Source organism: Mus musculus, chromosome 1, assembly GCF_000001635.26.
Source record: "Mus musculus strain C57BL/6J chromosome 1, GRCm38.p6 C57BL/6J".
Taxonomy (NCBI): Eukaryota; Metazoa; Chordata; class Mammalia; order Rodentia; family Muridae; genus Mus; species Mus musculus.
In genome coordinates this window covers 180,961,950-180,977,890 of record NC_000067.6, presented here as the reverse complement: position 1 = coordinate 180,977,890, position 15,941 = coordinate 180,961,950, and the positions used below count along the sequence as shown (strand labels likewise).

The following is a 15,941-nucleotide window of genomic DNA, read 5'->3' as shown; positions in this document are numbered from 1 at the left end:
GGTTAAGATGTCCTCAAAGAGGGCAGCAAGAAACGTCGGTCAATCGTGGATGCTAGCCCATTAGAGAGAACCAGTTTGGGAACCCCAGAGGGTTCCAGAATCCAGAGCTAGGATTGGATGTTTTGGATTGATAGGAAGCCACATGGGGGCTCTGGACCATTGGAGATCTGGACATCAGACAGCCATGGGGCTAAGTCTTTAAGGTCAGGGGACATCACAGGAGCCATGGCAGTACTCCCCAGGGGCAGCTTGAGACAAGAGCATGGGCTCTCAAAGCTCCGGGGCATCTCTGCGGTTGTAACCCTGCAAAAGGCCACACCCTTCCTGGACAACGGGATTCATCAGCCCCTTGATGAGCTCCCAGCCCCTGGAAATGTGGGCTTCTCAGGACCCAGCACAAGATCCGGTCCCCAAGAAGGTAAGGTTTGGGCTTTGAGGCTACCTCACCCCTGCAGCCCTGTGGTGTTTGCCAAGCTAACCTTCTCTCTGCAAACCCACTACCACCGCCATTTTGCACTCCTTTCAAGACTCAGTCAGTCATATATAAGAGATGTCTTCCATGATTGTCCCTAACCCTGTCCCCAAGTCTTGCCTTTCCCCACCTCTACCACAGGACAGTGAACTTGAAAGGAAAGTTTATCCTGGCTCATGGTTTCAAAGATCCTAGCTGTGATATCTAGCTGTTGTGGGTCTGCAGTGGGGCACAACATCAAGGCAGATATGTGAAGCCTCAAGTAGATTGACAGACAACAGAATACAGCCCGAAAAACAGTTTCACAGTACCCTGCTTCAGCCAGGCTGCCTCCCCCTGACTTCTACCACCTCCCAAACACTATCGTATTAGACAGCCATCTATGGATTTGACTAATAATGAGGTCGGAGCGCTCAGGATCCATTCAATCACTTCCCCAAAGCCCCACCCCAAATTCTGCTCCAATCAGTTTCTGAGACCTTGTCCTCATCAAGTTGATTGACATGCTGTCAAAATAAGAGACCTACGTACCCTGTGCTTTGGATGCCGCCACATGTCTTCCAAGAGTCATCCATTCTGTTTGTACCAGAGGACAAACTGGGACCCAGACACAGCAAACAACTGTCAGAGTTCCAGGGCTCTTTATTACTACGGCCAAGTCTACATCTGGGTCCCTTGACTCTTAGCACATTGCCTCTAGCCAGGATACCAGTCTTCCTGCTGCCAGGAGTTTCAAGTTGCTTGGGATCCTAAGAGTGGGAGACTCATTGCAACCTGGAATCTTGAACTGGGGGTGGAAGAATGGGTCACAGGAAGGAAGTGTTAGCAGAGACCTGGAGAGCCCAGGAGGAAGGTGGAGGCAGTTGTGCGCACCTCTGGGCTCAAAGCACCCAGATGCAAAGGGTGCCACCTGGTGGTGAAACAGGGGTGATGTCACTTCCCATGGAGGCAGGTTGCTGAGATGGTGAGTTTAGGAATTGTTGCCTTCTGCAGTCAGGACTTATATTAGCTATCTGCCTGTATCCAGAGGACCCTGACCTAGGCAGCCTATAGAAGAAAATGGCACTGGTCACCTGAGGAAAGCAGGATGGGCAGGATCCTTGGCACAGAGCCCGGGCATCCTGTGTGCCTTCCCAGGAAGTTCTCCCTGGAAGATCTGCTGACTAACATCATGATCTACTGGACGACAGGAACCATTGTCTCCTCCCAGCGCTTCCCAGAGAACATGGGTCAGAGCATTATGGTCCACAGGCATGAGGGGGAAGCCTGGCTGAGCAGGGAGAGGGGCCTCTTCCTTCCAGGTGTAGGCAAGCAATCCTGGGCTGCCAAGACCCAAGGCAACTTTGAATTATGATTTTACTCTTACCTAGTGCCTTCCGCCTCACCCGACTCCACTTAGGCTACATCTCCCCACTCGCCTCATACCCACGAAGAATCTCTGGCTTGCTCCCTTCTTTAAGACCACCCTGTAGGTCATTACGCTACTAATAAAGCTATCCCAGGGCACAGCTCATCTCAACACCTGTCTATGAAACCTACAGCGTCCTTTCTAAAATTTACCTAACACACTATACACCTGTGTTAAGCAGTGTGGCCTTGGTGACAAATGATTTTACCTCTAAGCACAGCTGGACCAAGCACTATCCTCTACTCTGACAAGCCACCTGGCTCTCCCCCCAGAGGTCAGCTCACACTTCTGCCCTTGTGCTTTGGTGCCCATTGGGCCCTCTGAATCAATCCAGACTGGCAAACAGTCACTGGCCAGGGCCACCCTGTGCCAAGCAGCCCCCAGAGTAGTGATGGCACCATCCAGACACCCACAAAGTTCAGACCTGTGGGAGAAAAGGCAGTGTGACTGGCTGGCTGGCTGGCTCAAGTAGCCAAGGGCCACCAGACCCTTGAAAAGAGGAATCGGGAGACCCTGCCTGGTCCATTGTTGTAAGGGGGCTGGAATGGAGGCAGGCCCAAATAGTTGGTCTGCCACAAGCCTGCTATGGCCCACACCTTTACCCAACCGTGGACTGCTAAGTCCCACCTTCCTTCTTGCTACCTTCCTTCTCATCTCAGCCTGCCCCCTAGGGCCCAACCCCAGGTCCCACTTTGGAAAAAGAGTGAGCTGCCCAAAACCGAAGAAATGGAGGGGCACCCTGTTCTCTCCGTGCCTGCCACTCTGACCTCTCATAATTCCAAGTTGCCCTTGACACTGCCCCTGCTATCTTGGACAGAGCAGACTTATCAGGTAGAGGCTGGAAGAATCCTGCACAGACGTGGAAAATCTGTACATAAACCCGGAAGAAGCATGAGAGGCAGGGTCTCACCACCAGCCCAGTGGGTACTTTATTAATGGTTCTCATGTCCCCACCTGCTGTGGGGTTACCCAGTCACAGCCCAGATTCAGGCAACATGATACAAAAACCCGGAAACACAGCAGGAGGCAGCTACAAACCAGTGGGCATGAGCCTGCTGCCCTGCTGCCATCAACAAGAACAAGGTATTCCCCGGTCCCTACAGCTAATCCATGGATCCCTGAAAAGGGACTGCAGGCAGGACAGTACTGTAGGGCCCCACATGGCCTCCATCTCAGACCCAACTGATGCGCTATTCATCAGCTTGCAGAAGGCTAAGCAGTGTTCCAGGGCTCAGAGGGACTAAGTCTTTCCTGGACGCATCTCCCCATCAACCAGAAGTCCCCAAATATGATCTCCCTAAAGGCAAAAGCCCAACACATGATCTTGGCCACAAACCACTAGGGACATACACCATGCTCACTACAGAGAGCATCCTGAGCAGTGTATGGGGGAATAAAAGTGCATATCCTCAGATGACCACAAGAGGGAGCTGTAAATGTTCCCCACACTGGGACCAGAAAAGAAACCTTACAGATGGCTCCCAGGGACAGCAGCCCCACCGGATGGATACCCTCAGCCCGGTTACCCAGAGCCCCACGACCCGCTGGTTTCCTCTTCTCACAATACGGGGGTTTTAAGCAGCAAAACCCTCAAGAGCCTGTCTGGGGCTCTAGCCCCTTGTGTCCCTCGGTATTCCTAGATGCTCCCAGCCTGCCAGACCAGCTTGTCCACTCTCAGGATTCCTGGTAGGCATAAGCCGCAGTGCCACTAGGATCTTGAGCCACGGGCTGCCCAGGAAGAGTCCCACTGATGTTACGGATGGCACCGTAGGTCTGCTGCTGCTGTGGGGATAACGCTGTCCTCTCTGAGGCCAAACCGTTCAGAATCCGAGGCACATAGGGCTGTCGGCAAAGGCAAAGAGTTAGATCTTGGATGGTGGCAAGCCTGACATCTCACATCCTGGTCATGCCCCACTACCCCTCTTTCTCCCAACGGGAGGACACATATCAAGAAATAGCATTCTCATGGGACATCTGGACCCAAAACAAGTCAACTTCTTTATTAGTACACTTCTCAGAAGCCAGAGCAAAATGGGAAGCCGTCTACAGCCCAGCTCTCATGACCATATGAAGAAATGAAGAGTGGCTTCCTCCAGTTCTCAGAGGAAGCACTCCTTCCTGGTACTGTATTCTGGGTGACTGTCTGTTTATTTGGGAACTGTCTGTCTGCCTGTCTGTCTATAGTATGTGTCTGTCAGCTATGCATCCCTCCCGGGCCCAGGGTGGAAATGAAGGTTCTAAGCTTCCTCATTGCTTGCTCTCCTTGCTGGCTGGCAGGGCCTGGGCCATGGCTGCCTCTGGGTAACTACACTCCTGAACACCTACTTATGGGGGGCTTGAGTCTTTTTGTTGTTGTTGTTTGTTTGTTTGTTTTTAAAATGTAACCCTGACTGTCCTGAAACTTGATCCTTAGACCAGGCTGGCCTCAAACTCAGAGATCCACTTGCCTCTACCTCATAAGTACTGGCATTAAAGGCGTGCTCCGGCACTCCCCAGCTTTGAAGAGTCTTTTCCCTAGGGAGGTAGCGGCTGGAAGGCCTGAGGCTGAGGAGGCCAGTCAGAGTCCTACCCTCACTTCTGTTAGGATGAGCAGAAGTTACCACTCTACCATCTGGGGCTCAAGAGCCACACCCTACCCTGAGGGAGCATCCTGGAGGATAGAGTCAGGGAAAGCCAGGAAGAAGACGGGCCTTTCCAGCCTGGCAGAACTGTTCCAGCACATTCTTATGGCTTCTCTGGGTGGGAATCATGCAACCAGCATGACAAACAGTAACCACCATGGGGACGGAAACACAGATAGCAGCTTACTGTGAATGGCGGGGGCACGTGGGCCTCGGCTTCGCTTCCTTTGTCACTAGCTGATTCTTCTGTCTGTGGACAACAGCAGATACAATGACGAACAGAGCCAGTCTCTCCGAACTAAGGTCCCCCAAACAAACAGACCAGTAACCCAGCAGAATAATAGGAGCAGCCGGCACCAGGCTCCCAATGCAGCCCAACTGAGACACGGGGCGGGGGGGGGGGGGGGCTGGAATAGGGGAGGGAGGGAAGGGAGGGAGGAAGCCACAACACACCCCACTCCCAAAGCTGGGGGCAACTGGTACTCCATTCACACACACGGGGATGGGGAAAAAGAGAGCTGCGCTGTCCAGCCTGAGGCGTGTCGGACCATCCGGTACCTTGTAGTTCCATGGGCTGAGGTGCTTGAAGCATCCAAAGCAGGTGTACAGCAGGCAGGCCAGGATGGTGAGCAGAACAACCAGGAAGGTGAAGAGCGTGGCCGGGGCCGTCAGACCTGGGAACATACGCGCAGTCTTGAGGGAGGCTGGCGCTTCCTGTTATGCTTGCTCTGGTGAGGAAGGGGCCAGGCCTGGTGTCCAGACTGTGGGTGACTTCCCCACAGCCCCCAGTCCTGCTCCTCATTCCAACTGCCAGAATAGTATCCTCACAGCTCAGAGCACACAACACAGGGTATATGGCCCACATGATGGCTAGACCCATCCCTGACTGGGTTTGAGACACTGGGATACCACGTAAGGAGCCCTTGACAGTGAGCTAGCTAGGACAGTTCCTGCCAGCCTCCAGAGCCTAAGGCTAGTCGGGATGGGAGTTCTCTGGGGCTGACTGTACAGTTTCATATCCTCTGGCTCAGAACTGACCCAGCAGCCCTCTCCTCCATGGGGATTTCCGGGGCTCTGTCACACCTGACCTAGCTCAGTAGCCCGGTTGTCAACACCACACCAAGCAGCCCTCACCTTGTTCTACCACACTGACACTGGGACATCAGCTAGTGAGCTGACTGGCTGGGGGGGGCGGGGGGGGGGGAATGGATGGATATGAGGCCTGGCACTGGGCACAGAGCAGAATGTCCCTCACCCAGACGGAGGAAGGAGAAAAAGAAGAGCCAGAAGAGGCAGAGGATGGGGGCGGCCAGGGCCTGGTTCACGGCGGCGAAGTGGATCCTCTTCTCCAGTTTAGCCGGGAGGTAAGCGAAGTAGAGGTTATGCCGGTCCACCATGTGCTTAAGCAGGATGTAGATGAGGCCTGCAAAATAGTGGCTGTGGTTAGGGCTGGAGAGCTGGCTCAGCGGTTAAGAGCATTGACTACTCGTCCAGAGGTCATGAGTTCAAATCCCAAAACCATCTGTAATGAGGTCTGATGCCCTCTTCTGGTGTGTCTAAAGACAGCAACAGTGTATTCATAAGCATAAAATAAACAAGTAAATAAATCTTTAAAAAAAAAATAAAAGAGTGCTGTGAGCTGGAGCCCTGCAGGGCCATGATCCCAGCACTCGGGGGGCAGAGGTAGGTGGATCTTCATGAGTTTGAGGCTGAATAGTGAGACACTGTCTCAAAAAAAAATTAATTAGCTAACTAATTAATGTTTTTATTATCTGGTTTTTGTGAATGTTTACGTGCATGTGACCAAGGTGGTAAGGAAGGCGCCGGTTCTCTGAAGCTGGAATTGGAGGCAGGCTGCCTGCTGTGGGTGCTGGGCACCGAACTCAGGTCCTGAGCAAGGAACAGTGTATGCTCTTTCTTAGCCACTGAGCCATTTCTCTAGCCTTCAGTTCATTAAAAAAATTAAATTACATTAAAAAGAGCCAGTCATTGAGCACACACACAGCTATAGCTCCAATGTTTGGGAGGCTAAGGTAGAAGGTCCTGTGTTTGAAGCTGACCTGTGCTACAACATAGGGAGGCTTTGTAAACTATATAGGATCTACATGATGCTGATCATAATGATGATGGTAATGGTGGTGGTGATGTGGTGGTGATGATGGTGGTGGTGGTGATGATGACAACGATGATGATAATTAGGACTGAGGCGACAGCTCAGCTCATGAGGCGCCTGCCGCAAGCGTGAGAACCTGGGATCAGATCCCATGCCCACGTAAATGCTGAGCATGGTGGGACACTTCTGTACCTGAGGCACTGAGAGGAGGAAATGGAGGCAGGCAGAGCCCCAGAGCTAGCCAGTCTACCCAGTCAGAGATCTCTGGCTTTATCCAGAGACCATCTCTAAAAATATACAGCAGACAAGCTGGACAGCACATGCCTTTAGCCCCAGAACTTGGGAGGCAGAGGCTTAGGCTAGAAGATCTTCGGGAGTTTGAGGCCAATCTAGTATACATATATAGACAATGAATTCCAGGCCAGCCAAGGCTACAAGGTGAGACTCGGTCTCAAAAAAGAAAAGAGAGGGGAGAGCAGGGGAGGGGAAAGGAAGAGGAGGGGAGGGGAGGGAAGAGAAAGGAAGGGGAAGGGGAGGGGAGGGGAGAGAAGGGAAGAAGAAGGGGGAAGGGAGGGGAGGAAAGAGAAAGGAAGGGGGAAGGGAAGGGGAGGGGAAAAGAGGGAAGGGAAGGGAAAAGAAGAGAAGGGGGAAAGGAAGGGAAGAGAAAGAACAGAAATATCTATCTGTTCTATACACCAAGTACATGGGCACCCATACTCACCCATGCACACATACATACACAAGCATTCACAAACCAAACAAGATACCATAATGAGCCAACACAGAAACTCACACCAGACATGTTGAGAGAGGCCACAGTAGAGGCCAGCAGAAACAATCATTTAGAAAGGAAAGGAAATTTTGTACTTAGGTAACTACAAGAGGGCACTCTTCTGGGAATCCATGTGACCTGGTGGTAGCTGTCACCGGCAGGTGTGACAGAGTCAGCTGGCCATGAGCCCTAAGACAGACGGACACCAGGGCCACTTACCAAAGGGCACGATAATGGGGCAGGTGATGCTGTAAGCCATGATGACGGTGAAGACACACAGCATCCACGCATACATGGCTCCAAACTCGTATTCAAAAGCCTGGTTCTGGGAAGGAAAGGGTTAAGGATCTCATAAGCTGGCTCTGTCCCCAGACACCCTTCTGTGCACTCCAAGCATGGCGGGTACGGGTGTCCAACGGGGTCAGGGAGGACTAGGTAGTTAGGAATGCTTCTGAAAGGCTTGGCTTTCTCCTCTCCAGCCACGCCCAGATCTTCCAAAGCATGGTGGATGGTGTGTGCTCTCACAGGGCTCCCCTCCTCTAACTGTACCCTCCCACCAGAGCTATGAGCTCCTGGGGCAGATAGAGCTGGAGGATACACCAGAGAGATTCCACACAGACTGGGCATCCCCACCACCACCACCACCATCAGCTCAACCCTAGTTCGGGTAACCTGGGCCAGCTCAGTTTGTGCCTCTGTAAAACAAGATTAGTGGCATCCATCACAAAATCCAGAGGACAGCTGGCTTCCTGCGTCCTCTCACAGAACTCACCAAGGCATAGCGACCCCACACCACCCAACTTAGGAGGTCTGGAATGCGTGCCAGCCTGAAATAGCTTGGACATTGGAGGTATTCCTAAGAATAGGTCCAAACAGAGGTCCCCAGGAAAGGGGTCTACGGGTTGTATATAATCTCTCTCTTACTAAGCAGGGGCTTAACACATTGAATGTGTAGCTTTTAGCTATGCATTTCCTGTGTGATGATTGACCTTGATTTTCAACTTGGCTGGAGTCACAGTCACCTCAGAGTCACAGTTCTCTGTGTTTCTAGAGAGGTTTAACCGAGAAAGAAGACCACCACCCCTCCAGTGTATGTGGCACCACCACTCTGTGGACCACAGTCCCAAGCTGAATGAAAGGAAGAAGAGAGAAAGAGATGAACACTAGCATTCATGTTTCCCTGCTTCCTCATCGGATCCAACGTAACCGGCGGTCTCCCACCCCGCAGCTAGAAACGCTTTCACCCCAACACCTCCCCCACCACAATGGGCTATACCCTCAAACTGAAGGCCAAGACAGGAAGGCCAAATCCCCCCTTTCTTAGGTTGCTTCTGTCAGGTTCCCTGCACAGGCGGTGAGAAGACTGATAGATACAGTGTGTGACCAGATGCATTAGACCACAAAAACCCCAAGGTCTTTTCTCTGGCCCAATGGTCAGCATGAAAACTAGGGAAAGACTTGTCATGATCCAGAGAGGATCCAGGCAGAGGCAGCCCTGAGCCCAGGTTTGCAAAGCTCTTACTGTGCCTAGGATTTATTCCAGAGAACTGAGAGGCCCACAGGCAGGGAGCATGGACAGGACCCAAGGTTATAGTACCTGCTTAACATTCCTGCGGTCAGCGGCCGTCTTGGCCATGATCATGCGGAAGGTATAGAGGATGAGGCCGGGCAGGCGCAACAGCTCCATGCCACTGCCGATGAAGGCTGAGGCGATGACGTAGTTCACAAAGAAGGCACCCTGGTCTGGCAGGAAGACACACCTAGGACGAGATACAGGGCTGTTAGCTGGGAGCCCCAGAGCTTCCTTCCAGCTGGAAAAATAACTGGAGTGGGGGAGGGCACCTCTGGGAGGGCACCTCTGGGAGGGCTCTTGCCATATCCCTCATTCAGCACACATCTGTGGAGACCGTCCGAGTGTCAGTTACTGTGCTGAAAGCCATAATACGTGTGATCCCAGCATTGAGGCAACAGAGGCAGGAAAATCATGATTCTAGGCCCTTCTAGGCTACATAGCAGAATCGTTTCTCAAAATAATAAAATAAAATAGAAAACCAGGCCTCAGACTCTGTTCTCTTTGCTCTTTGCATTTGCACACTCTCTGGGGACACAATCAGATATGGCATACACAGTATGGCAGGCAGTGTTCCAGGAGCTGTCCAGCTGGGGTGGGGAGGGGGGGAGGACAATGTCACTGAGCTTAGAAGGTGTATCAAAAGGTCACTGAGCAAGCAGATCACCTGGACACCAAGGGACTACAGATAATGACATTGATGAAGAGCTGTGAGCCTGGCAGTGCCAAGCAACAGTAGGAGGGCAGGGGGCCCTGGAAAGCAGCGGGCAAAGGGGAGGCAGAACAGGAGGCTGAAAGATACAGCGGACACGGTCGCAACTGTAGGGTGTGCGGGATGAGGGTGGTACTGGTGGAGATGAGGAGGCAGGGTCTGATTCTCTATTTTTCTCGGAGATAGAACTGGGGGAGTGTGCTGATAGACTGGATGGAGGGAGGAGAGGGGAAGGAAAAGACAGGGTGCGCTCCAAGGCTTTTGGGGGGCCAAATTGAGAGAGCTATGAGGAGAACTGGGACATATCAGATCTGGGTTGGGGCCGGTAAAGTCCACAGTGCACAGCAGGGGCTCCACCTGAAGCTGAGGCAGGAGACAGAAGACTCTAAAGTGGTAATATGGATACTGTGGGTTGTTTTCTTTAACTCCTTGGCACTGAAGATGAAGCCCAGCACTGCATACCCCTCGCCCCTTTGTGTACATATTTTAATGCAGTAGCCAAATAGCAATGAAGCCATGAGTCCAAAGGAGGAGGGGCGAGGATAGAGCCCTCCCTCAGGTAGCTTTGCAGGAAGTCCCAAGAAGGTTGCAAAGGAGATGCTGTAGGCAGGGATGGCAAGGGCAGAGCTCGGTGCCAAATGAAAACACTGTGTCTGGGAAGAGCCTCGGCCGGTATGTCAGGTGTGGCTGAGGAGTCACAGAGAGGAGCAGGCCATTGGATGTGGCAGCCAGAAGCCGTGTCTACCCAGGAAAGGGTGAGTTAGGTAGGTGTACGTCTACCTGTAGCTACTTGTTCCTGATTCACCAGCCAAGTCAGCAAGAAGCAACTGCTCCATCTTTATAGGCCAGCCTCCTCCGTGATCATTCCCAGCCAATCTGGGGCCTTTGGGGCTGTTGAAAGCCCTCGAGTATAGTGAAATGGGCTGAATAACTAGTTGGAGAACCTTGGGTGACAACCTCAATATTTCTACACCCCATTATCTGTAAAATGGAGACAGGAATAACATCTGTCCCACAGCTCTCTCTGTCTGTCTCTGTCTCTCTTCTCTTGTCTAGACCACATAGCAAGCACTTGACACAGATCCATCTCCTTACCCACACACCCTCATAGCTTCATAGGGTAAAGGACGCATAAACATTTCGCATGGAGCCATTTTAAATCACAGCTGTCACTATGAGGGAAGTGTCATAGGCTTTGAGTACTAACAAGGACACACACCAGCCCTAAACTGAACTCCATTCTCCTGACAAAAACCACCCACGGGCTACACTGACACTACATTTAATTATTATCCCTCTGTGACTGGGGCACCACTACCTCCCAGAAGTACCTTCCCCAACGGCTCTGTGGTCTGTAAGTAAGTCTTAAACAAGAAAAGTGGGGGCCACTAATAGAGTCTTGGGCTAAAAGACAACCACATTTCTGCAAGTAGACACAAAGTAGGTCAGCTCCCACAACATGCTCCAGGAATGTGGGAGGGGCTGGTGTGAGTGCAAGGCCTGGTATTCCCAGGGGAGGATGCCTGTCCTGAAGGGGAATGGGGAATAACCACACTGCAGCGCTAGCTAGCTGCTGCCACAGCCTCCCTCACTCCCCTTACTCCCCACCCACAACCCCCATCCCCCACCCCACACCCCACACCCAGAGCTCTTCAGTCCCATGCACTGGATGGCAGCCGAGTCAATACTTACTCTAGCCTGATTGAGGTTTCCGAGGAAGTTTTGTCAAAGAGCCACCGGAAGAAGAAATCCAAGCTGAAAAGCAGAAAAGCAGATGAATTCCATATGTTTCTTATTCATTTGTTTGTTTCATTTTGTGTTTTGATTTGGCTTGGTTTGGTTTGGTTTTTGTTTGTTTGTTTGGTTGGTTGGTTGATTGGTTTTTCAAGACAGGGTTTCTCTGTATAGCTTTGTCTGTCCTAGAACTCACTCTGTAGACCAGGCTGCCCTCGAACTCAGAAATCCACCTGCCTCTGCCTCCCAAGTGCTGGGATTAAAGGCGTGGGCCACACTGCCCGGCTTGTTTGTTTGTTTGTTTGTTTGTTTAATTGATTGATTTCCAGTACTGAAGATGAAACCCAAGGTCTTGCTCACACCAATCTAGAGTTCTACCCTCCGGTTTTCTTTCTCACACTCATGCAGTGTGAGACCCTTTCTTCCACTCTAAAAGCAGCCCCAACCTTGAGACATTTGTCCCCTGAGGTCACACAGGCTTTAGCTGGCACTTCCCTCCACAAGATAAACACAGCTAGGACTAGCCCCACCCTACCAGGGAAGTCCGCTGTAAGTTTTGTTCACAAGCTTCTTGTCTTTAAGGACTATGGGACTTCCAGAATAGACAGCAAGAACCCATCCTGAGTCTGACTGGGGCCAGGCAAGAGGTGGAAGGTACCTGGTGAGACCGAGGGAGGGCAGGATCAGCACCATGAAGATCAAAAATATGTAGACCTTCGACACCATGATCCGGTTTTCCCCTGACCTGCGAGGGAACAGAGGTGAGTGTTTAAGTTGTCAAAGTAAGATCAGGCAGCATGCCTGCGGCCCCGGGTGGGGTGAGAAGCCCAGGCTGTGCTCACCTTGTCCAGTGGGACTCCAGCAGCGTGGAGTAGTAGACAATGGACGGAAGCAGCGCAGAGAAGGACCACAGCAGGAGTGTGGGGAAGAACTGGCTGATGACGGGGTTCTGCAAGACACGAACCATCACAGAGAGTCAAGATGGCGCTGGGGCTGTGGTCACTGGTGGCCTAGTGGCTCACAGCCATCCTCCAGAGCCAAAGGTGAGATGGGTAAAGGGTGGGCAGTCCTCAAACGTGGGCAAGGAGACCATCATTACTCTCTGCGGTTATGTGGCCCTTTGCAGCGAAGGAGGTACGAGCAGTGATGGGCCAGATGAAGGAGGCGTCTCCATCCCTAGGGCAAAGCTGACAGCTGCTATCTGGAGGCCAGGGCTCCTCTCCACATGGCCCACCAGTCAGCTCCACCGTGTCTGATTCCAATCCTGTTCACACTAGTTGGTACCAGTTACAAATGTTACAGAATCTAGGCCACCTAGGGGTATGGTTCCATATCGAGTGCTTGCTGAGTGTGTGTGAGCTCCTGAATTCCATCGCCTGTACCTCAGAAATAAATGTATTTAAAAGATAAAGTTAAATGTTTTGAAAAGAAATTTCTGAAAGGAAGTTTTTTCTGAAAAGAAAAAATTCCTGAAAATATGTTGTTTTATCACATAAGAGTAAACTGGGGGCTGGAAAGATGGCTTAGTTGTTAAAAGCACTGGCTGCTCTTCCAGAGGTCCTGAGTTCAATTCCCAGCAACCACCTGCTGGCTCACAACCAACTGTAATGGGATCTGATGCCCTCTTCTGGTGTGTCTGAGGAGAGCTACAATTGTACTCGTATACATAAAATAAAGAAATCTTAAAAATATATATAATTTATGCAAGACAGCCAAAGGGAACTCTACCCAGCAGATCTCTCTTCCAAAGACCAGGCCTTGTCCCGCATCAACTGGCAAAAGGATGAGCTTGACCGGCTGTGAGTCTACAGAAAACTATGTTGTGTATGCTTAGGGCGTTGTAACGATTTCTAGTCAGCTCCCTCTATATATCACAGGTGTAACATGAATGAAAAACATAGGCTCAGAATTCACCGGCAACGGATGGAAAAGCCAGGACCACAGCGTCAGGACCACAGTGCCAGGGCCCCTCCCAAGCTCTGGATTACAGATGTGCAGTATGACATCTGAATGTCTATCATGCCTGGCCATCTAAGGCTGTGGTTCTCAACCTTCCTAATGCTGAGACCCTTTAATACAGTTCCTCATGTAGTGGTAACTCCAATCATAAAATTATTTTCATTGCTTCTTCATAACTGTAACTTTGCTACTGTTATGAATTGTAATGTAACTATCTGGCATGCTGACATCTGATATGCTACCTCTGTGAAAATGTTGTTTGACCTCCAAAAGGGCACTGACCCACAGCTTGAGAACCTCTGATCTAAGGTATCCCACCACCCCAACTAACAAAGCTCTTTTCATGTGTCTTGTGCCTTACGTCCCTTCTCTGTCTACGTGTGTGTGTGTGTGTGTATGTGTGTGGTATGTATGTATGTATGTATGTATGTATGTATGTATGTATGTATGTATCATTGGAAGCACAGCTTAAAAGGACTTCTACACTGTGTATTGGGGGTTTTGTTTAATTGGTTGGTTGGTTTTGGTTTTTAATTTTTTAATGTGTATGTGTGCTTGCCTCTGTGGATGGGTAAATGCGTACACGTTCAGTCAGGTGTGGAGAGCAGAGTGACTTGCAACTATAAGCTGTCTAACATGGTGCTGGGAACAGAGCCCATGTCCTCTATAAACGCAGTAAGTGCTCTTAACCATGAGACATGTCTCTGGACCTGGCTGGCCTGTTTTTGAAAGAGGATCTGACTCTGTGGCCCAGGCTGGCCTTGAACTTGCATTAATCCTCCTGCCTCTACTTCGCAAGTGCAGGGCTTGCAGGTGTGAGCCATCACACCCCTACGTGTTCTGCTTTCATTATAACCTTACCAGAATGACTATGTAATTTTTCATAAACTTTGCACATTTTTCCAGACTAGATACACTTCATTCAACTGAAACGTTCTTTCCTGTGAGCAATAGACTGGTTCCATTAAGTGACTATAACTGCATTACCATAAAGGCACTACAATAAACATTGCCATGCCTGCTTTCAGCTTAAAAGGCCAAATGTAGGCTAGGAGTGCTCCATTCTATAAGACTGCTTGCTGTGCAAGTATGAAATCCCCAGCAGTCCATGTAGAAAGCCAGGCTTGGCGCATGCCTATGCCCACAGCACGGCAAGAAGTGGAGGCAGGAAGATCACGGGGCGGGGCGGGGCGGGGGAGATGGGGTGGTTCTAGCCACCAGCCTATTGCCAGGTCTGAGAGACTGTCTCAAAGTAATAGAGCAAGACAACCAATGTCCTTCTCTAGCTTCCACAACGGCCTGGCCCCCTGCTTCAAACCCTCCACGCCCAGGTCTCACGGCTCCCCACCACCCCTTTCCTGCAGGCTGGTCACTCACATTCAGTGCGTGGATGGGTTTGGTAACATTGAACTTGTCCATGGTAGACATAATGATGGAGGGCGTGGTCAGGAAAAACAGCACCACAAACAGAGAGAAGTTGATACCCAGCCACTGGAGCCACCAGCGAACGCCCTGGATGGAGAGGTTCTTCCTGCAGAGACAACACCAGCCGAGAGAGAGGCTTAGTCTCTCAGACATGGACATCCGCTGTGGCTGAGGCACGTCGGGTGAACTTTAGGGAAGCCAGACTAGGGCTCTGGCTGAGACTCCTCTGGGCCCCAAGAGGAAAATTAAAATAATAAAACCAACGAAAATAGAATACTACCTGGCATATCGTAGATGTTTAAATATTTGTTAAAAAGCTGGGTATAGTGGTGGCACGTGCCTTTGTTACCAGCACTCAGGAAGCAGAGGCAGGCAGGCAGGCAGGCAGATCACTGAGTTCAAAGACAGCCTGGTCTACATAGTAAGTTCCAGGACAGCCAGGGCTACATACTGAGACCCTATCTTAAAACAATCAAAAAAATGATAAAATAATAAATAAATATTTGTTTTTAAAAGTTAAAAAAAATAAAAAGGCAGGCCACATCTACGCCCCAGGTAAGCAGGCATCCCCGGCAGGAAGCCGGGTCTCTCTCCCACTCGTCCCAAGTCTGGAAACTTACCAGCAGATGTCCTCAGGATAGGAGGCAAAAGTGACCGTCCACTTGGAGACACAGAGCTCTCTGCTATAGGAGGATGGCTGGGGCTCCCCTTTGCACCGAAGGCCCTGGCACTTGCAGGCATTGAAGTCTTTCAGTATGCTGTCAAGAAACACAAAGCTGTTACTGCATGTCACCTGTGAGCCACCAACATCCACAGCAACTGCAGACAGAAAAGAGCACAGGACGCCACCCCAGAGTCACTATCTTATTATAATTAGTGCTAGGAAAGACTGGCCTGCAATCCCAGCCCTGGAGAGGCTGAGGCAGGAGCATCATGGGTAGACAAGGCCAGCCTGGGCCACATAGTATGGTTCAAGTCAGTCGTAGCTATTTAAGACCCTGTCTCAAACGATCAAAAAGAAACACCACACGTGCCACACTTCAGGCTGCGATTTGTCCTCATCATGACTCAACAGGCAAAAGGTTGCTACCCCATTTTACAGACAAGAAAGCCGAGGCCCAGGACATCAGGTTTAGTGTCCCAGATACCTGGCCT

At 50.9% G+C, this 15,941-nt stretch overlaps 1 protein-coding gene across 5 annotated transcripts in view; it reads right to left on the bottom strand.

Annotated features, from left to right (window-relative positions):
- Nucleotides 1-2,784: 2,784 nt before the first annotated feature.
- Nucleotides 2,785-15,941, bottom strand: part of Tmem63a (transmembrane protein 63a) — a 32,821-nt gene continuing 19,664 nt past the window's right edge. For 3 of the 5 annotated variants that reach the window (XM_006496721.4, XM_006496723.4, XM_006496722.3), the window contains exons 13-23: nt 15,407-15,544; nt 14,739-14,892; nt 12,245-12,351; nt 12,061-12,147; nt 11,361-11,423; nt 8,984-9,146; nt 7,606-7,711; nt 5,757-5,924; nt 5,060-5,175; nt 4,689-4,751; nt 2,785-3,722 (exon numbers count right to left, since the gene is read on the bottom strand). In XM_006496721.4, coding sequence (XP_006496784.1) covers nt 3,555-3,722; nt 4,689-4,751; nt 5,060-5,175; nt 5,757-5,924; nt 7,606-7,711; nt 8,984-9,146; nt 11,361-11,423; nt 12,061-12,147; nt 12,245-12,351; nt 14,739-14,892; nt 15,407-15,544 — 1,333 coding nt within the window. In that variant the 3' untranslated portion in view covers nt 2,785-3,554. Of the gene's footprint in view, nt 3,723-4,688; nt 4,752-5,059; nt 5,230-5,756; nt 5,925-7,605; nt 7,712-8,983; nt 9,147-11,360; nt 11,424-12,060; nt 12,148-12,244; nt 12,352-14,738; nt 14,893-15,406; nt 15,545-15,941 lie in introns of all 5 variants that reach the window. The other 2 variants (NM_144794.2, XR_001783670.2) reach the window with 2 other exon arrangements.